At 38.6% G+C, this 22,487-nt stretch overlaps 1 protein-coding gene across 1 annotated transcript in view; it reads left to right on the forward strand.

Moving 5' to 3' along the window:
• The first annotated feature begins 6,565 nt into the window (after positions 1 to 6,565).
• The window catches only part of LOC146005449 (uncharacterized), a 31,906-nt gene continuing 15,984 nt past the window's right edge, over positions 6,566 to 22,487 (forward strand). Inside the window, exons 1-3 of the mRNA XM_083144692.1 lie at positions 6,566 to 6,789; positions 9,323 to 9,449; positions 20,340 to 20,477. Coding sequence (XP_083000818.1) covers positions 6,730 to 6,789; positions 9,323 to 9,449; positions 20,340 to 20,477 — 325 coding nt within the window. The 5' untranslated portion in view covers positions 6,566 to 6,729. The remainder of the gene's footprint in view (positions 6,790 to 9,322; positions 9,450 to 20,339; positions 20,478 to 22,487) is intronic.

The raw sequence follows: 22,487 nt of genomic DNA on the forward strand, positions 1-22,487 counted from the left end.
CAATCAATCGTCATCCATACACACCGTCGTGATAACCTTGATATCAATTTTCAAACCGGAATATCTTCTCCCCTTTTTTCACTGTCGCTATGAAAGTCGAAATGTAGTCCGATTATTTTGGAACATCTCCTGCTTACTCTGCTAGTCTAGCTAGCGAGCCTGTCAACAGTGTGGACCGTGAGCGGGAATGTTAGCGATAGGTGCTTTGTTGAGATGACATCAGCTGCTCAGTTGCTGATTGGAGGTTTCGGGAGTTACGACTCACTCCCAAGCTGCAAATGCATAACAGCCAGAGATATTACGATATGATCTTACTCTGCCTAGCTAACGAGCCAACCAACAGAGTTGAGCGTGGGCAGCAGGATGGTTCTGCGTTCAGATGACGTCAGCAGCTCACTTGTGTATAGGAGGCTTCCGGACTTGTGACTCGCTCCCAAGTCGCACGTGCTGAACAACCAAGCACATTGAAAATCTAATTTCACTCTACAAATATTAATAACGTGCAATTTTAAGAATACATTTACATGTAATAATCACTTTATGCGCATAATTTAGTATGAATTCAACAACACTTCTCTCCGGGTATTTTTTCTAACTATTTCCATGATTTTACTTCGCTTTTCATTCTCTTGAGTTAATCACTAAGATAAGGATGAAGGATGTAATTAAACAAACACAACCCATAATTACTTACCCAGGGTTCGAACCTGAGACTTCTGGTTTCGCAGCATGTCACGATTATCCCTCCACCACGGAGGCCTCTTGGTATTTTTATACTTCTTTGATCGGACTAAGTAAATGCCATTACGCAATGCAAGAAAATCACATGAATATGGTGTACTTACTCAGAAAATACATGAGATATAGTTGACCATTAAAAGTGCCATTAACTTGAGGATCAGGGGCATCAATGACACAAGTGTACGTCAAAAGTCCAAGAAGAGACAAAATGGACCATCCTAATGCTTGAACCTAGGGGAAAAGTAGGAAAATGTGGTTACAAAACCACAAAATATTTTAGCACATTTATTGTACATTAGAAAATTTTAACATTGAATAGTTTTTAAAGCAGATCAAGCAATTAAATTACTATTATAGGTTTTGCTAGGCTTTAATTTATCGAATTTATGGAAAGGCGCCATCTCGGAATAAACAAGCGAGACAATAGGTCGTATTTATAGGTGTAAATAGGAAAGGGTCGTCTGGACATCCTTAACCTACTACCAATCCGCTCCTCGAAAATCTAATTGTATATGGGCCATTACACGAAAAGTAGTCCAACTCCATGTTAATAACAAAATGAATTAATATGAAAATTATTATTGTTTTTAATTGCATTAAGGTTTAGATGTTTGTGAATGCATATAATTTGTTCATTTCACCAATAAAAGTTACTAGCATAGCATCTGCAGCCTATGTGCTTCACAGACAAATGAAGCCAAACTTTGCTACATTTTAAAGCTTCACTTTAAAATTTCTTAGCAGACACCATAAAGTACTTAAAAAAATCTATGAAACCAGTTCATTATGAATATTTTAATCCAATCTCTTGTCAAGAATCTTAAATTTTGTGTGTAAAATGTCACACACGTAACGCTGGAATGTCCCATATTGGAATTTTGCATTTGACATACGTAAACAATTTGTATAATTACAAACATTAATAATGCGGCATTTTTAAATACAGTTCATTTGCAAAGGATGTAACTTCATCGACAATAAGCTGAATTCTCTATAATTTCATCCAAAGTGTCATTCATTCTTCTTGGTGAAAGTGAACACTTTGTTACGAGTTCGATAAGAGTGGAAATGAGTGCATTAGTAATATGTTGTATAAATAACAAAGTACTTTTATCCTATAAATAACACATGGTCCAATCTACGCAGACACCCCCACATATTATATATATTTGATATACATAGGCCAATTTATAATGTTATTAAATGTAAAAGTAAATTGCTAAATATTTAATATATAATACTAAATACATAAAAAGGAATTAAGTTTGTTACTTTTATTTGTATACCAGTATACAGATATTTTTTGAATTATAAAACTAATTCCTTTTCTAACTATTTAAAAATTTCTATAAATTTAACAAAAATCATTGCAATGCTTTTATTATGTCAAAGTTTTGGTTTATTTTAGTTATATTTTTCTTGCATGTATCTTTTTCTTTTATTGCGCGTTTGTTCTTATTGGCGTAAATTTGTTAATTATCTCTTGAAAGAGAGAGAGAAAGCATGCAACACTGACGAACACACTACTTTGTGTGTTTTCGATATTATACTTAATAAATTTGAAGCGAAGAACTAAGTGCTCTTTTATTTTGTTTAACAAGAATCTTCCACCCGAAAATTTTTGGTGGACAGGTTTTTTGAGGACAAGTTGTTGGTGGAGGAAAATATCCCCCTGTCCCCTATGCAGGATTTCGCACCCTAACTCTGTCAACTTAATACATCCCGAAAATAAACTCTTATTTATATTAACTTGATATATCCCGAAATTAAACTATTATTTATATGAAGGTCATATAGTCCTGGGCAAACTTAACGAAATTCCGACCTTGTCATCCACAAAATTTTGACGAGGCCTGAAGAGGCCACCACGTACCCCTTCAATGTTGCCAGTTCTTGCAAGGAGACTCACGTCGATATCTCAAGATTTTGAGGAAGATGAGGTCCAAGTTTCTTTAGGTATGTCCGGAACTATATTGATAAAGAATCAGTAGGTAGAACGCGGACTTGCATTTGCTCCAATCAGAGAACTTTAACGGATCGTATACTCAGGTACAGTCATCCGCAAGAAAAACGAAATACTTCAATCCTGAAACACTCTCCACCCTATACGGCGTTTTGGTGTGTTGACTAACTGCACGATAAAGAGTGGATTTTAATAGCAAACTTTCAATGGCAAATTCGGTCACCGCCGTAGAGTTAGGCAACACACATAATGCCTTGCAGAGAAGCGCGTATTTTAGGATGCAGGTGTTCAATTAATATTGCCGTTAACTGTACATAGGAGCAGAAGCTTTAAAAGAATGTACCTACTGATCGCGTTGTTCCTCCCTTACAATCGTGTTCTTATTGGACAAAAATATAATGAATAAGAGTTTGAATTGAAAATCTCTTACTATTGTGTAAAAATAGTCATGCAGTGAATACTGAAAATTCGTCACATCAAATCCTTGCAGAAACTGTTTCTGTAAATTTACATGAAAAACCCTGCAAATGTTAATTCATTTCATTTTAAATTCTGAGTTCTGTTTAAAAAACTGTTAATATATTCCCTGCATAGAGAAAACGACTAATATAGTATGTATGGCAAAATGCGATAACGATTCGCGAGAAATGAGAAATCAATACGTCAAGTAGTTGTAGAGTGGGAGGCGTAAGTATTAACAAGAAAATTGTCCAAAACATTGTTTATTTGTTAATTTTTTAATGTTTCATTGTTAATTGTGGTATTCAATGGCGTTGTGGTAACTACATCGCATTGTAATCAAAGAATCCCGAGTTCTATACCCGGTGGAGGCAAGTAGTGGTTCGGATTCAACTTTAAACTGTAGGTTCAGCCGCGATTAGCCCATTGGGCATAAAATGGACCTAAAACTAAAACTCAAGAAAAATTAAATAAATATAGTCATGGACTGTTTGCTTTGTACATTCCATTACAGTGTGAATACTCAGGAAATGTATTTGCGTGATGATATGGAATTCTATTTTAAAAATTTCCTTGTAGTTATCCTAGGTTATATGAACACCTAGTTCTGGCAGCGGATGGCATGCCCTGGCATCACCCCAAAAAACAAGAAGTTTGAATTATAAACTGCTACAGATAGTCATTCTCACACATACCGGTAGAACCTCAAATCTTTCAATTGATACAAATATCTTGAATCCAGTAAAACATAAAAGTGCATAAACTGCTAATATGCATTTTTGGTGCATCAGAATACATACAAAAATGCATGCACTAAAATGCACAATTTCAGAAAATCAGACACCATCATTTAAAAGAAACGAAACCTAAACGTTCAACTTTGTCAATTGATATACTAAGAATGAATGAACCTTAATTTAATACATTTCTGTGTGAAGAATGCCTTTTTCTTGGTGCACTGAGTTAAAGAGTGATTGACAATTAATGATTTTCCAAAGCGATCAACCCTATACACGCTTAGATTAGATTCGAGACTGGATAACTTACAGTGCAGAATGCCCCTGTGAAGACTCCTATTGGCTTCAACAATGGAGACGTGGTAGCCATTTTGGAAGAAATCGCACCAGTTAAAAAAAAATCGTATTGTCCAACTCAATTGTTAAACCAACAAACGGAGAAGCAATCCGAAGATTTACATTATCGCAACCGTGAAGAATTTTATCACTGAGTGAAGTTAATCTTTCTCTCTGGTAGGAAAAACGTTATCAGGAATCGAACGGATATATGACGTGTCTGATAACGGCTCGCTGTTCTTCCCTCTATCTGTGAAGCACGTTCCCTAACTTCTCTGTTATTGACGTCATGTTTAATCGTAATGTTTTGCGAACTTCAATTCCAGCTAGTAAATATGTACCACCATATCTAGCAATAGACAATGGAATTCAACGTCATTCATCATGAAAACTGACAGTTATAAGGCTTTGTGTATAAAACTACATATTTCCGACAAATTGAGAGTATTGTATTTGGAATATGGATAAAAATACTATTATTTGTCCTTCGGAATTTTGTCTAATATTATTTATAACTTTGAATGATAAATATATAGGTCGCCTACTTATAAACAGAAGGGACATGAGCGTCGGGGGAGGGGGGATTGTGTCTCCTAAATAATCCGGAAAACCTTTGTATAATTTGTGTTGGTCATTTTATTTTACGTCGCATTTTGCCACTTTTTGCTAATCGCCACTACGAGGATTAATAACAATTGAGACTGAACTGATTAAGGGACACTGACAAAAAACACCAGAGACTCGAACCTGGAACTTCTGTGGTGAGATCGAAATTCGACCGCTTAACGCGTTCGGCCACCCAGCCCATTGTGTGTCTATAAATTTTTATTTTCTTTCATGAGTGGCTGATCAAGTAGCAATATATAAACCTCCACATTGATTTGTGATAATAAAGGTGTGACTATATAAACGAGGCCTCTGAGATACTACCTCGAATATGCCGATAGAAGGCGGGGTGGTCTGGTGTATTAACCGAACAGGATTAGATTATGTCTTTGATATCTTGGATTTTCTGAAAAATTAGATTATTATTTTATGTAGTTAATATTCAACATATGTGTTAACCCGTGTACGAATGAGGACCTCCAAAATCAGGCAGTTGAAATAAAACCGAGCAGTAGAATTATAATAGTAACAATTATTATTATAAACCGCTAATAATAATAATATATTGTTAATATACCCTTGCGGAGAATCTTCTATTTGATACACCAGGTAACTCGTGCACGTATCTGGTACACCTCTGTTTTCTTTATTTTGTCATATTTCAACCCATTAATGCTCTTTTTTGTTATAATATTTACCCTCTTCAACCAAGGAAAATTTTGAAAGTAATGGAAGTGTGTATGTTAGTCACGAATTTGATGTTGGATGACCTCTCACATAATATCCACGTTTTGGAATTTGAAACACACACTCATCTATACTTTGGATTAAGTAGTGGAGTATGAAAACATCAAGTTCTGTCCTAGTTCCTACCATTTGCATTTACTTATTCGAGAGCTAACTAGCTTTCCTTCTCGATTATTCCGCTGGAATACTATCAACAAGTTGATGCTATCAATTTTCTTCAATGCCTTTTGCATTGAATGGGTTAGTCAACCCTTTCTCCCCGCGATACCCTTGAACAAGCCCGCGTTTATATATCCACCTCGGAAGCTAGTTATAAGCCAGATGGTTTGACTCTTCATGTTGACTCCAGTTTTAAGTATTATTAATAATGAATATAATCTACTGATAACTCAAGACATCCACATGTCAACCTCATTTCAATGTGGTATATCCTGGACTGCATTTTGCAGACCAGCGAAGCTCTGGCGTCTGGACGCACAGCAAGTATATTCATCTGTAGTGCCCGTGTCATCCCTATATGATTGTGCTTCTCCCTTCATCCATTTAATCTTCGCGATTAGCCAAAAGCAAAGTAAATTAAAAAAAGAATTTATCAATCTACTGACAGCTCTTTAAAATTACGAATTTGTTTTAAAATTATGCCAACCTTTGTCGTTTTTCACCAAAATTGTACTTTTGTTTTAAAGTACAGTAGTTTACTTCATTCAATACATTATAGCTGATAGATCTTCACTTTTTTCTGTCTTGCATACTCGCACATTACTCCACATATTTTAAAAGAGGAGCAAAATTGGATTCATCTTAACAGATATGCATGTATAAGCTTTAACTATAGTTGTAACAATGATTTGCTGTGTAAAATAACGTTGGTCGTCAACTAGCGCCACTACGGCTGATCCTAAAACAACCTAACTACACAGGATACACAAAAGACTAAAATGAGCCTAGGTTACATATTCTGCTTGTTGGGAAAATTTTCCTTTGCTTACTTCAGCCAAGTTTATAACGTATATTCTTACGTTGTTATATTGCATTCTATGATATTAGTACAAAAAATGCGAAATGTTATAGCTATTCCTTTATGTGGAGATTAGATCTTGATACGAAGTCATTGTAAAACTATGGATTAACTTTAGAAAAATGCAACCAGAAACATCATTATATAGACTTGTAGGGATAGCAGCTACCACTTTAACTGCTGTAAGTATGCCAGGAATTACTTTATGTAAATGACACATTTGAATGATTTTCTGTACGTTGAATGTGCAATTTTATTTTGAAATAGACTAGCGAGTGATTTTCACTATCCTTTTTGATTAGGATTTAATTGTGAAAGCGACTGCATAATAATCTCATTGTGTGTGGTATTCTATGCATAGTATACATTCCAGTTCTGAACTATTATCATTGGTGTATTTTTGTGATATGACATGCAAAATCCTGACTTCCTTACTACTTCTATTTAATCGTTGACTGTTGATGACATTACGCTTGAATCCTCCCAATATTTTGTCTTGTGAAATTAGGTTAGTTTTGCCAGAGGCATTCAATTCACAGCGTTCGTCCAATTTCATTAATTTTTACTATTAGAAAGCGTTATCTGCGAGAGATAGGGAAAGCAGGTTAGGTAACCAGGTTTAGTTACTTAAACATTTCTAAGATGTTACATTAAGCTTGATTCAATCTTGTTTCCACATGGTATAAGTTTGCAGCAACTTTGATTGATTGATTGAATTGTTTTATTTTATTTCGCTTTGTGTGCCATTTTTGGCTAATTTGCGAAGATTGGAATGAGTGATGATGTGATGAAATTGATGAATGGACATTCACAAACATCCATGCCCAGGCCAGGATTCGAACCCAGGACCCCTGACAGCAACTTTGAATCAAGGAAATTAGTTACCACGCGTCACACTTGCAGCAAGCTTGTCAAGTGTCGTATTTGGACGGAACGGCAAACGTGCTGCTTGCATGTGTTTTCCCAGGGCATCTGTTACCGTGGCCGTAGGCAGGAAAAAATTTCGGGGGGGGAGGGGGGTCATTCACAATTGTTCCTATGGACATCGCCAGAAATTTGAATAATAGAAATAATAACAATAATTATACAATAATAATTAAAATTTCATAATAATACAATTGTATTCCAGCATAATAATACTAATTATAATAGGTAATAATTATTGTTATATCCTTGAGGAGACTTACTCAATCCAGCAGATGAGTGAATATTCAGTAGAAGGTTTTTTACATTTCATACAGTGTGTACTGAAATACACAATTATTATACTTCGTTATTAAATTTTAGGCACCTTCAAGAAAAAGTTTTATAAGTTAGATGGAAATTTTAGTCATAAATTTTTTGTTGTTTGACCTTAAAACTTAATTTTTTGGAATTTTGGAAAGTGTAGAACCAGTTATTATTTTGAGAAACTTAGCCTGGTGCATGGATTGTAACCTAAATCGCGAACGTAATGCGCTACCAAACTGGAGATCCTAGGTTTGAACTCCTATCAAGGGGGATTTTCGACTTTATCAGACAGGGAATTTAAAAGTTGGAATAGGAATTTTGGGACAATCATAAGATAATTTTCAGTCATATTCCTTGTGACGCAGGAACAACACTGGAAAGAGGACAGCAGAAGTGAAAATGGAGGAATCGCGGGTGGGTTACGATTCCGAGAATAAATCCTGTTTCACTCAAGTTTCAGAATTCTAAATGTATGAAAATTCCAGCTCGATCATTTCAACATTGTCTCATTGTATTATTGTGATGCTTTGAAAAAAAATGGAAAATGAGTTACAGATTTTGGTTTCTGAACTTCCATTAATCCAACATGTCAGAAGTTTTTTTGGGGGGGGGATTGAACCCCAGAAACCCCCTCTGAATACGGCCATTATTGAATATTAGGTCCACAAGAAGCTAGCCACGATGAGTAACATTTGAATATGTTAAATTTTGCTATGTAAGATATACTTACAGAAGTAATATAGCTTTTTTCTTGTAAGATTGATTCTTAAAAGCACACAACGCCCCAGAATTATATATATAACATCTTCAGTAACTTCAAAATGGTTGCATCGAACTAGAGAACAGATTAGTAAGAGAAGTACATGCTTTATTATAGTCTCAGTTTGTGTTGCAAATCAAGACCACTTCAGGGATGCAACTGTTGTGTGGGTCAACGAAATATAGTGCAGGAGGTCTTAGAAAGAGCGTTTCGCGGGCTAACAGCAGACGTCGCTCGCACACTATTGCCGATACTCTTGTGTCGTCTGCTCCTCAACCGAACAAACAGGCCGAGGTAGCAAGAGGCAGAGGTCACTCCAGAAGGGTGCAGCGAGCTAGCTGTGGCAACCGGGTTCGCTCATTCGCGGACCTGATTGGTTCTCGCAGACACACCCCCATATTGTCGTCTGCTGTAAGCCCGCGAAGCGATCTTTCTAAGGCCTCCTGCACTATAGTAATACGGTGTGTTTTATACAGTGCAAATTAATACACTTATTTTTCACTCTTTCTGCACACGGTTAGAAGTTTTTTCCTCATTAATAAGGATGAAAAATAGATTGCAGGAATGTGTATAAATAATGGCTTTATCGCAGTTCAATCATGTAGCTTGAATTGTATCTTTTGCAAATATGTCATGTAAAGAAGCAAACTGCCGTAGGGCTACGTGAGACGAGTGTACAATGCACCAACCTGAAACGCATTTGAATTTTACCATTTTTATTCCAGATACAAGCAGTGGCATGGATGATATTATCCTTTCTAGCCATCCTGGCTTACTTATGTGTGCTTGCGCCTTCAGTTAATGGAAATGATCCAGAGTTCAATAAGGTTTTATATGGACTTTACTTCTACAGTAAGTACCATCCTTAATCGTTAGATTAATTACCACTTATTTTCATATATTGGTAGATGGGTCATATAAGTGCCATCTCTGTCCATGTTATTTATACAATTCAATTAACTATGACTCATGAATATGTTAAGGAAGTTAATACACTTTTAACTTTTCTTCACGAGCTACATTCTGTGTTGGTTAGTAAACAAGGCGCATGGAGCGATTACAAGTTGATCTGGTTTATTGTATTTCCTTATTTTATCTACTTTAAAGTTATTACTTGAGCTTAACTTTTGTAGTGATAATTTCTTTTCACGTGATTTCATTGTAGGTTGCAACTTCTATGAAGAATGGTTTTTACTCCTCTAATACAGAAATATAACAGATAAAGTCTCTAAACTCAAAGGGACAGTAGATCAATTACAACCAAATATTTTATCTTTCTAGGTTAGATAACCTTATCATTGTACGTGAAAATATCTCCGTCTGAAACTTTTGTGAAATACCGTTCTAAGAGATGCCACATTCTATTACGAATAGAAACAAAATATTATGGAAGATGATAAACATCTTATGGTTTACAGAAAATATTAAACGATGCAAGTCTTGAATATTTCCTGACGAAGAATGATGAACGGATTATCTCTGGCTATCAGCCAGATGAGCTCGGGAAAGCACATCCCATCTTCTACCCTGAAGATGAGAGTGACGTTAGCTCTCTTCTGCCCTGAAGATGAGAGTGACGTTAGCTCTCTTCTAACTTGAAGATGAGAGTAACGTTAGCTCTCTTCTACCCTGGAGATGAGAGTGACGGTAGCTCTCTTCTGCCCTGAAGATGATTGATTGATTGATTTGTTGTTTTAAGTCCACTTTATGCACAGTAAGGCTAATCGGGACTGGACCTACAGTTTAAAGTGGGATCCGAACCACTTGTGCCTCCACCGGGTATCGAACCCAGGACCCCTTGATTACAAGGCGACGACGCTACCGCTGCGCCGTCGGGGAGGCCCTACCCTGAAGATGAGAGTGACGGTAGCTCTCTTCTGCCCTGAAGATGAGAGTGACGGTAGCTCTCTTCTGCCCTGAAGATGAGAGTGACGGTAGCTCTCTTCTATCCTGAAAATGACTCTGAGGTTAGCTGTCTTCTACCATAAAGATGGGAGTGACTTTAGCTCTCTTCTGCTCTGAAGATGAGAGTGACGTTAGCTCTCTTCTAACTTGAAGATGAGAGTGACGATAGCTCTCTTCTACCCTGAAGATGAGAGTGACGTTAGCTCTCTTCTGCTCTGAAGATGAGAGTGACGTTAGCCATCTTCTAACTTGAAGATGAGAGTGACGATAGCTGTCTTCTTCCCTGGAGATGAGAGTGACGGTAGCTCTCTTCTGCCCTGAAGATGTGAGTGACGGCAGCTCTCTTCTATCCTGAAAATGACTGTGAGGTTAGCACTCTTCTACCATGAAGATGAGAGTGACGTTTGCACTCTTCTGCCCTTAAGATGAGAGTGACGGTAGCTCTCTTCTGCCCTGAAGATGAGCGTGACGGCAGCTCTCTTCTATCTTGAAAATGACTGTGAGGTCAGCTCTCTTCTACCATGAATATGAGAGTGACGTTTGCTCTCTTCTGCCCTGAAGATGAGAGTGACGGTAGCTCTCTTCTATCCTAAAAATGACTCTGAGGTTAGCTGTCTTCCACCATAAAGATGGGAGTGACTTTAGCTCTCTTCTGCCCTGAAGATGAGAGTGACGTTAGCTCTCTTCTAACTTGAAGATGAGAGTGACGATAGCTCTCTTCTACCCTGAAGATGAGAGTGACGTTAGCTCTCTTCTGCCCTGAAGATGAGAGTGACGTTAGCTCTCTTCTAACTTGAAGATGAGAGTGACGATAGCTGTCTTCTATCCTGGAGATGAGAGTGACGGTAGCTCTCTTCTGCCCTGAAGATGAGAGTGACGGCAGCTTTCTTCTATCCTGAAAATGACTGTGAGGTTAGCACTCTTCTACCCTGAAGATGAGAGTGACGTTAGCTCTCTTCTGCTCTGAAGATGAGAGTGACGTTAGCCATCTTCTAACTTGAAGATGAGAGTGACGATAGCTGTCTTCTTCCCTGGAGATGAGAGTGACGGTAGCTCTCTTCTGCCCTGAAGATGAGAGTGACGGCAGCTCTCTTCTATCCTGAAAATGACTGTGAGGTTAGCACTCTTCTACCATGAAGATGAGAGTGACGTTTGCACTCTTCTGCCCTTAAGATGAGAGTGACGGTAGCTCTCTTCTGCCCTGAAGATGAGAGTGACGGCAGCTCTCTTCTATCTTGAAAATGACTGTGAGGTCAGCTCTCTTCTACCATGAATATGAGAGTGACGTTTGCTCTCTTCTGCCCTGAAGATGAGAGTGACGGTAGCTCTCTTCTATCCTAAAAATGACTCTGAGGTTAGCTGTCTTCCACCATAAAGATGGGAGTGACTTTAGCTCTCTTCTGCCCTGAAGATGAGAGTGACGTTAGCTCTCTTCTAACTTGGAGATGAGAGTGACGATAGCTCTCTTCTACCCTGAAGATGAGAGTGACGTTAGCTCTCTTCTGCCCTGAAGATGAGAGTGACGTTAGCTCTCTTCTAACTTGAAGATGAGAGTGACGATAGCTGTCTTCTATCCTGGAGATGAGAGTGACGGTAGCTCTCTTCTGCCCTGAAGATGAGAGTGACGGCAGCTTTCTTCTATCCTGAAAATGACTGTGAGGTTAGCACTCTTCTACCATGAAGATGAGAGTGACGTTTGCTCTCTTCTGCCCTTAAGATGAGAGTGACGGTAGCTCTCTTCTGCCCTGAAGATGAGAGTGACGGTAGCTCTCTTCTAACCTGAGAATTACTGTGAGGTTAGCTCTCTTCTACCATGAAGAAGATAGTGACGTTAACTCTCTTCTACCCTGGACACAAGAGTGACGTTAGCTCTCTTCTGCCCTGAAGATGAGAGTGACGTTAACTCTCTTCTACCCTGAAGATGAGAGTGGCAGTAACTCTCTTCTGCCCTGATGATGAGAGTGAGGGTAGCTCTCTTCTATCCTGAAAATGACTGTGAGGTTAGCTCTCGTTTACCATGAAGATGAGAGTGACGGTAGCTCTCTCCTGCCTTGAAGATGAGAGTGACGGTAGCTCTCCTGTATCCTGAAAATGATTGTGAGGTCTCTCTTCTACCCTGAAGACGAGAGTGACGTTAGTTCTCTTCTATCCTGAAGACGAGAGTGACGTTAGCTCTCTTTTATCCTGAAGATGAGAGTGACGTTAGCTCTCTTCTACCCTTAAGACGGGAGTGACATTAGCTCTCTTTTACCCTGAAGATGAGAGTGACGTTAGCTCTCTTCTACCCTGAAGATGAGAGTAACGTTAGATCTCTTCTACACTGAAGATGAGAGTGACGTTAGCTCTCTTTTGCCCTGAAGATGAGAGTAACGTTAGATCTCTTCTATCCTGAAAATGTCAGCGAGGTTACCTCTCTTTTACTTTGAAGATGAGAGTGACGTTATCTCTCTTCTACCATGAAGAAGAGAGTGACGTTAGCTTTATTCTGCAGTGAGAAGAGGGTGACTGACGGTAGCTCTTTTCAACGCTGAAGATGAGAGTGACGTTAGCTCTCTTCTACCCTGAAGATGAGAGTGACGGTAGCTTCACTTCTATCCTCAAAATGACTGTGAGGTTAGCTCTCTTCTACCATGAAGAAGAGAGTGACGTTAGCTCTCTTTTGAACTGAAGATGATAGTAACGTTAGCTCTCTTCTACACTGAAGATGAGAGTAACGTTAGCTCTCTTCTATCCTGAAAATGTCAGCGAGGTTAGCTCTCTTTTACTCTCAAGGTGAGAGTGACGTTAGCTCTCTTCTAACTTGAAGATGAGAGTTACGTTAGATCTTTTATACCCTGAAGATGAGAGTGACGTTAGCTCTCTTCTACCCTGAAGACGAGGGCGACGTTAGCTCTCTTCTACCCTGAAGACGAGGGTGACATTAGCTCTTTTCTACCCTGAAGATGAGAGTGACGTTAACTCTCTTCTACCCTGAAGACGAGAGTGACGTTAACTCTCTTCTACCCTGAAGACGAGAGTGACGTTAGCTCTCTTCTAACCTGAAGACCAGTGTGACATTAGCTCTTTTCCACCCTGAAGATGAGGGTGACTTTAGCTCTCGAGAGCTCGGAAACCTTTCCAGAACTCATGTGGTCGAGAGAATCTATTCATCATTTAAAACTATGGTTTTGAATTGTTTAAGAGATCAATATTCGAATGTACGTACTTTACCTGCGAAATGTATTTTTTTTTTGTTATCTATTACGCGTTCCTATGTTTATGACGAAGTCGGAGCAAACGAATCTCTTATCAAGAAATATTGATCCTCGGCGGCGGAACGCGTTGAGTAGTCGACTCAGATCTTGCCACCAAGGTTCCAGGTTCGAGTCCTGTCTTGTTATGGGTTCGAGTGTCCCTTAATCATTTTCATGTAATCATTATTTATCCTAGTTCATATTGGTTTGGGTAACTCGTGTGCACTTGTGCTGGGGAGCGCGCCGCCTCCTAGCTTGCATCGTTTCTTCTTACAACGTTAAAGCAGCCATGCGAATCTCAATTCTTGAGTAGGGCCGCATAACCTTAAACTCCGTACCAGCTAACTGTAGACCAGGCGAACGAGAACAAGTCTCTGCGTAAGTAGTGACGCGAGCGGCTCCACCAATGAACAGTGAGAGAAACGGAATTGTGTAATGGGCGACGGGAGTTACCCGATTTCCTACAGAGAGATCTGTAAGCGTTACAAACTTTTGAAAAGGATAATTCTGAACGCACATGGCAAACGTACCGTATTTTTGACAAGCCGTGCATTTTGCGTACGGACTAAGGGGTGGACAGTACGTCCGTACATGCCATGTAATTTCCGTACATGTAAGGTCAGGACCGTACGGTTGGCAACGCTGCGTTTTCACCACTCGATTTTTCTCCTCCTCCGCTGCCGATATGCCCGGCCCTGCTCTACAGTTAGCTGGGACAGAGTATAATGTCAAAACTTTCAGGGCCGCAAAAGTATAACCTCAGCTCCTTGAAGTCCAAAACTAAGGGGGTTGTACCCTGACAGGGAGGATTCCAGTGATTACTATTTGAGCAACCATTCTTACATGTTTTATTTATTGCCGGCCCCTGTGGTGGAGTGGTTAGCACATCGCGCTACATCCTGGCCTGGGCATGGATGTTTGTGAGTGTTCATTCGTCAATTTCATCACTCATGTCCATCTTCGCAAATTAGCCAAAAGTGGCACAAAAATAAATCAAATAGAAAAAAAGAAATACATGTTTTATTGGAATAAAAGTCAAACTGAAATATTTTTTCGTAGGTAGTGATACTAATTTGCATATTTGTTTTGTTTCAAGTATAAATTGGTTACAATTGTGCGAACAGTTTGGCAAGAAACAGTTTATGGATAATTCTAGTTTCGTTTCCCAGAGATTAAACATTTTTTTTAACTATCTTCTCAATGTCCGCATTTTGTTTATGTGAGCAAGAAATTAGTAATCCAGACAGTAAATGTTTGCTGTTTGCTGATCGTTAAGCTGTTTTATTAATCTTCATAATGGAGGACAACTGTTCACCAAGGTTAGTGCTGCGAAAATCATTAAAATTCCAGCAACAAAATGGATTATTCCAGCATACTACTCTGCGATATATGAGAAAAATCCAGGAACAACACCTCGTGATATTTCTCTTTCAGTACCAGTTGCGGCGATTAGGGGCCCCGCACTATGCTAAACCTTCAATACAAAGGGAAACGTACTCTTGCATCAAAAGCAAAGGAAGCAGAGCAGAAATTAGGAAATGTTGATCTTCGCTCTGTTTGAAATCTTGAAACCTGTTTTCAAATCATCAAGTAGTACCACTTGATGATTTGTGGTAGTACTTATCACTGTGATAGTACTTACTTTGGGCGAGTATTGGGTTAAATCAGGTTCACAGATTGACCGCTATTATTCCTAATAGTGGGAAATGACTGAAATTATAACATATTAAAAATTATATATGTTGCTTAGACAACGAAAGACTCTACATTTGCAAAATGCACTCCACTTCCTTGAAAATATATGTTAAGCAGTTATTCTGTCATATTAGGATCATAACCGCATTCACAAAAGAATGCAGCTAACTGAGCTACCCCACAGATGTCCGCACTTTCATCTATCGTGAGCCAAAATGCAGCCAAAACCAGCAATTTTCGCTTTCAAGTGTTCATTGATATCGCCTGCTAAGTCATCAATACTCATCTAAATTGTATTTGATTTTGTTTTAATTTTTGTTATTTACCGTCATTTTTCTGCCACTTTTGGCTAATGGCGACGCTGAGGATGAGTGATGATATTGATGAAGGGACACACAGAGGATAACCATGCCCAGGTCGGATTTCGAACCCGTGTCGTAGCGAGCTGTGCTAACCACTCCGCAACGGAGGTTGGCAACTTCATTTCTTGACAAAGAAATATTTCTGAATGAATTCACTTTATCAGCGCACGAAATTTCTAAGCTTTTCGCTATTCACTTCACAACAAGAGTAGGCAATCTCCTATTTCACTTGAAAAAGTCTACATTCCTCTTCCATAGTCGTTTTCTTATTCCCACAAGGCTTGGCAGCGACACGATTGTCTCAAACTTTTCCTGAAACTGACTTTTCTCCAAGGCAAACCCTTCAGAGCACTGACAGAGAGGGCACTGACTCATTTGAGACAGAAAGTATGCATACTCCCTTCCCCCAGTACTAACCAGTCAATCAACTTGCTTACTCGAAATCTCACCTCCCCCTTATTGGAATGGAAGCATGTATCTGTCTACAGTCACGGACACTGCCGGCTTGTAATGAATACATTGACTTTCAATGGAATCGTTACAAGCCGGCAGTGTCCGTGACTGTACGTAAAATAGGACAATCTGGTGAAGTTCGGGTGAGTCGAGGCTTCTTTCATGCGAAAAAAAAACAAGGAAAAGCGGGATAACTACAAATGTATAGATAGTATTGTACGTAGGACGAAACCGGGCCATATTAAGGGTTGCTGCGGGTCGCGATTTTGACATGGCGTTGCGTGCACAACTAAGGCGAGTTGCCCAGCAGACATGCTCTAGATGAAAGGCAGCGGCGGCGCCAGGATGAATCATCTAGGGGTACTGAATGGAATGCGGAAGAAAATTAAGGGGTGCGCGAGCGGTGTCGGGAAAAATGCGCCCGGGAAAAGTGCGCTCTCGCAATGAAAGTGGGAAAAATGCGCCCTCCCAAGAGTAACCACAATGAAAAGTGGAAAAAATGCGCCCAGCACACACGACCTTCACCAATATGATAATATGTTGATTATAACAACCTTTACCCAGCTTCCCCTCACACTTAACACAGGCTTGGGACTGTCAGGAAAGAGAAAAGAGCTACAAAAAAAGAGGATTCTCTGCTCGTCTCCTTCATCTACCTATGCCAGAGATGGGTTGGTAATGACTACTGATTCATTGGAAAGCTTACCAGGTGTGCGATTGAAGCAAACAAATGAACAGAGTTAGATAACCGGGAATTCCAACCCTTCAATGTGCATCGTGCCACCACTCGTAACTCCAGGGTATGGAGATCCGAATTGGCAACACACCGCTCCTTGCTCCGGCTGGTCAGTTGGGAGCACCAGTTCTCACCCAGGGATCGGGATTAAGACGATCCACCCCTCCTCCAGGAAGGAAACCACCGAATTGCGACACGTGATAGTAAATACAATTCAAAATACTTTATAATTAAAATGTCCAAAATCTTTAATCACAAATCGCGCCCGTACATACTGATTCGCACAAGTTAAAAGTTATAATTTGTTGGATCATGCACGCTCGCAGGCAGTCATAAGCAATTTATTTAACACGAGAGTCCACGCACCGCCTTCACAGTTAATAGCAAGACCTCAACTGCTACCTCAAGCGCGAGGAGCAGCATAACAGATTGTTCTAACTTACAATAGAAACTCATAACATAAAATAACACAAGAAAAACGGATAATTTATATAACACATCAATGTTAATTAGCGATAGTAAGCTAAAGTTCAGGTTGGCAACAATTAAAAATGCCAACGTGGAAGTTTTTACATCGCCAAGAACACGAAGCGTGGTTCCCCCACTCCTAACATAAACAGCCGATAGGAAAACGATATTTTATTGAAAACGAGGGAGAAATACTTTGCTATAATATTACAATGTTAAACTATATAGAAATAACTAAACTGATTGTATCAAATAAATCATATTTGCCCTTGCACATAAAAAAGTGATTAAATAGAGATTTAGTTTATAACGAAGACAAATTACTTAAATCTTGTACAATGTTGAACAAAAATCGATATTAAGAAGAAATGTATTTAACTTGTGCTTAAACAACAAAATATGCGTGAAAGATAGAAATAATCCTAGCCATTTTGGATTTGAAAAACAATGAAAACGTTGCATATATTATTTGGGATAATTATTAGTCTATAAATTCTGAATAAATATTGCAAAATACGCGAATAATATAAGATAAAACGTAAATATATACATGAATTATGAAAACAATTAAGTATAAATAATTTAATCCAAGTTCTTAACTTGAAAGTATACGAATAAGATAAATGCCAATATACAACTGAAATCTGCCTAACATGGCGGTCGTTAGAAATGGATTAGTTGGTGAAGGTCATGTGTGCTGGGCGCATTTTTCCCACTTTCTAATGTAGTTACTCTTGGCAGGGCGCATTTTTCCCACTTTTATTGCGAGAGCTCATTTTTCCCGGGCGCATTTTTCCCTGATTCGCGCGAGCACCCCTCGCGCCCCCCTAACGCCGCCCCTGATGAAAGGTTGTAGAATCAGAATCCTAGAAGACAAATCGAGAACCGGACACTAATTTTTAAGATAAAGTAAAACATCTTACCTTGATGTAAGAACCATACACAGAAAAAACTGGTTTGTTTGGAATTACCAAAAACGTTTGGTTGAGCTGTATGGTTATGCTTTTTGTTTCCGATAACCAAATGTTGCTTGTAATTACTAAATAATTTTGTTCAAGAATACCAAAAAATTTGGTCAGACAAATTATGGTACTCGTAAACAAAATGATACATATGAATGGCTTATTGCAGAAAGGGACCTGAGTCACTTTTGCACAATTCTGAGAAAAACAATGAAAAATCGTATAATATTAATAGTGTAAGAAAGAAATGTGCCGTTGTTGGCTCAAATATTCAACATAATGAATAGTTAATTTTGCAACACTCAATGCACCCCCCTGCAGTATGCTGCTAGACACAGTGGAGATGAAAAAATTAACTCCGATACCTCAAAAATGTGACTCAGGTCCCTTTCTGCAATAAGCCATTCATATGTAAGTAAAGAGAAACAAAACGTTTGGTTAAATTTACTATATGTGCGTGAGCGTGCTTTCGAATTTGAATTAACAATTGTCCAGTTTCGTCGAGTGTAGTATGAACATCTTTTGTCGAAAATTGAAACTCATGTAGATAGATAATTACTCGAAGCGAGTCTTTATGTTGCTGTGTAACCTAATATTCTGAAAAAAAAGCTCAGAATATACTTACTTTATACTGAGTTTCCTACATCGGCCGCTAGATGGTTCTGTCAAAATGTGTACAAGAAACACAAGTTTTTATACAACAAATAATGGTATGTTTGGTGGTAATCATAGTGAAAAATTGTGCTTTAACACTCTTCGAAAGATATGTGAACATCAAAGCTACAAATTAAAGAAAAAATATATTGCAGTGAATAAAAGTGAATCTCCCATGAGCAACCTTTTGATTCTGGACTATATAAGTAGAAGGTAAGTGTGCTGGAGAAAAAAACAAAAACAGACACCCTCCAAAATCAGTTAGTTCACGTGAACTTTCTATTCTGAATGTGTATTTTGAGATCAGTTAGTTTCTACAAACTATCCACCCTAGCTAAATTAGCCACATTACAACATAAGTAATTATGAAAAAATTATTTAACGAATCGTTTGGCAATTTTGACTAAATTATTTGGTTTTCTTAAACAAACGGGCTACATTTTGTTAGATTTACCAAAATAATATTTGGTTTTAGTAACCAAAAAATTGTTTACGACAAAGAAATAGAACTTGACCAAATCTTTTGGTAATGGTGAACAATTGTTTGGTTGATGCCTATTTAAACAAACGATTTGTTCACCACTACCATTTTTTTGGTTAATCCAAACAAACATTTTTCTCTGTGTAGGAGTTGATTTTGCGGATTATATATAGTTTATTAATGTCCAGCTGATACCGAATAATCGGAAAGTATCGGCTGGATTTTATTTACCGATACAGGCCGATACTTTCCCAGCACTTTACCAATTATTTGCGGGGTCCGCACACACTTTCGTGAAATCTAATAATCCTGCAAGTTATGCAAAATTCCGTTCATTTTGTACCTATATTATGTGAAAAAAAACCTTGTCTTTTGTGATTACAAAAGGTATTTTATATTCTAATGTATTTTAAAGCCGGCCCCCGTGGCGCATTTGTTAGCACATTGCGCTACGACGCCAGGGGTCCCGTGTTCGAATCCTGGCCTGGGCATGGATGTTTGTGAGTGTCCATTCAATTCCGTCATATCATCACTCATCCCCATCTTCCAAAATTAGCCAAAAGTGGCACAAGAAGCGAAGTAAAATCAACGAAGCAATCAATCAATCAATCAACCACCCAATCAATGTATTTTTAAAAATATTTTAAAACAAAACTTTGGTAAATTGATTCTTATGATTGAGTGGAATACTAGCACAATAATATTAACCATCGAAATATATTTATGTCTGTTATAATCACATAATAACATTTACCGTTGTTCATTTATCTTTCATTGCCTGTTCTTATTTCAGATCCGAATTGTGATGATTCTGAACTGAAAGTGTACTCAGAAGTTACCATAATGAGTCCCGTGGATACCAACCTGTTGATGAGCACGTACCTGGCCATGAGTTCTCTATGGCTTCTTGCTTCCTGCATGTGCATTCTTGGTAAGACTTCTTGTTCAGTTATTGATGTAATTGTTGTAATTCATAACACCCACACGCAATAGCAGAAGGTGTTTCATTTATTGGAATATGTCTGACGTGTATCTGTGAAGACTGTACACAGGGCAAAATGCTAAAGAACACACACACAGACAGACTGACTGACTAAAGGCCCAATCACTGAACTGGCTACCTGCCCGGATTTAATGGCTGCCTGGCTGGCTGCTTGACTCGTCTGGAGGATAAGGACATGTTCTAATTGCTACTGGCTTTCCTCGACTGGATTCTGTGGAACAGCCAATCAGAGCAAAGTTTGCCCATGTGAAGATAATCTGAGTTTGCAAAGGAGATTTTTTTGTCTGGCTGTTTTTATTTCTCAGTTTCTCGATAAAAAGGTAAATAGATGACATGCAGTGCATTCGTGTTCAGTTCATTAATATTTAGTTATTTATGAAAAGCGATGAGATGTGTACATGACCAATATGATTAGCTGAAAATGAAAATCCTTATTATTACAAATTTATTAAATGTTTGACCGGTTTTTTTTGTATGTGAATGAATCCTGCAAATCTCATGTATGAATATACATACCCGAGTTCATCAAAAAGCTTGTTCGGTACATATTTATTACCATATTTTTTGGAGCAAATTTCTAGTCCATGCTTTTCTTTTTTAGTTTTAAATAAAAACACAAAGCAGTAATTCTCCTACAACATTCTTCAAATTGCTCGTCCATCTTTACAGATTGTCTGCTCTGCGCAATGTCTTATGGGAACAAAAGTCTATCGACAAGTACGATAACAGTATCGTGTGAGGCGAAAACTAGCAAATGGGTAGCCAGTCCAGCGCCAACTAGGGCATTCCTACTGGTAATCCAGTTCCGTGTGATTCTGGCTTAACTTACTTACTTACTTACTTCAGGGTGGCGACAGACCTGGAAAACCGGGAAAAGTCAGGGAATTTGAGGTGTCAAAAAAGTCAGGGAAATGACAGAACTGTCAACAGATGCAGATGATGGGAGCGGGTGCCGCTGTCCGATAGTTGTCGTAGTAAGACATTTTGTTGGACAAACTGAAGGAACATGGAAACAAATAGGCTCCATTGATACATACGATTTTTGTCGAATATCGCCACCCGACAAAGTATCTCACTACAACATCCAACAAAAATCGCATGCATAAACATGGTAGAAGAGAGATAACGTCACTCTTATCTTCAGTGTAAAAGAGAGCTAACCTCGCTGACATTTTCAGGATAGAAGAGAGCTAACGTAACTCTCATCTTCAGTGTAGAAGAGAGCTAACGTTACTATCATCTTCAGGGCAAAAGAGAGCTAACATCACTCTCATCTTCAGTGTAGAAGAGAGCTAACGTTACTCTCATCTTCAGGGTAGAAGAGAGCTAACGTCACTCTCATCTTCAGGGTAGAAGAGAGCTAACGTCACTCTCATCTTCAGGGTAGAAGAGAGCTAATGTCACTCCCGTCTTGAGGGTAGAAGAGAGCTAACGTCACTCTCATCTTCAGGATAAAAGAGAGCTAACGTCACTCTCGTCTTCAGGATAGAAGAGAGCTAACGTCATTCTCGTCTTCAGGGTAGACATTGCACTATTCTTAGATATCAAGAAGAATCCAACAAAACGCGATATAAAGGGTCTTTCATTAAGAGTGATACTTTTTAAAATTTGAAAGAAAAATAAACAACTCAACGTATCAAAGTAAATTGTGCTTTATTTTGAAGCTTAGACATTGCAGTTATGTTCTGAACAAAATACCGTTCAAATGTCCACCACGGCTTTGAACACACCGACGCACACGATGGCTCCACTGATCCTGATTTCAGTGGAAAAATCATCTTCTCAGACGAGGCGCATTGTTGTCTTAGTGGATTCGTCAATACACAAAATTGTTGTTATTGGATCGAGAAGAACCCACAAGTGGTCCATGAGGTGCCATTGCATTTAGAAAAACTCACTGTGTGGTGCGGTTTATGGCGTGGCGGCGTCATTGGACCT

Source organism: Lepisma saccharinum, chromosome 23 (assembly GCF_977018435.1).
Source record: "Lepisma saccharinum chromosome 23, izLepSacc3.1, whole genome shotgun sequence".
In the NCBI taxonomy this organism is placed as follows: domain Eukaryota; kingdom Metazoa; phylum Arthropoda; class Insecta; order Zygentoma; family Lepismatidae; genus Lepisma; species Lepisma saccharinum.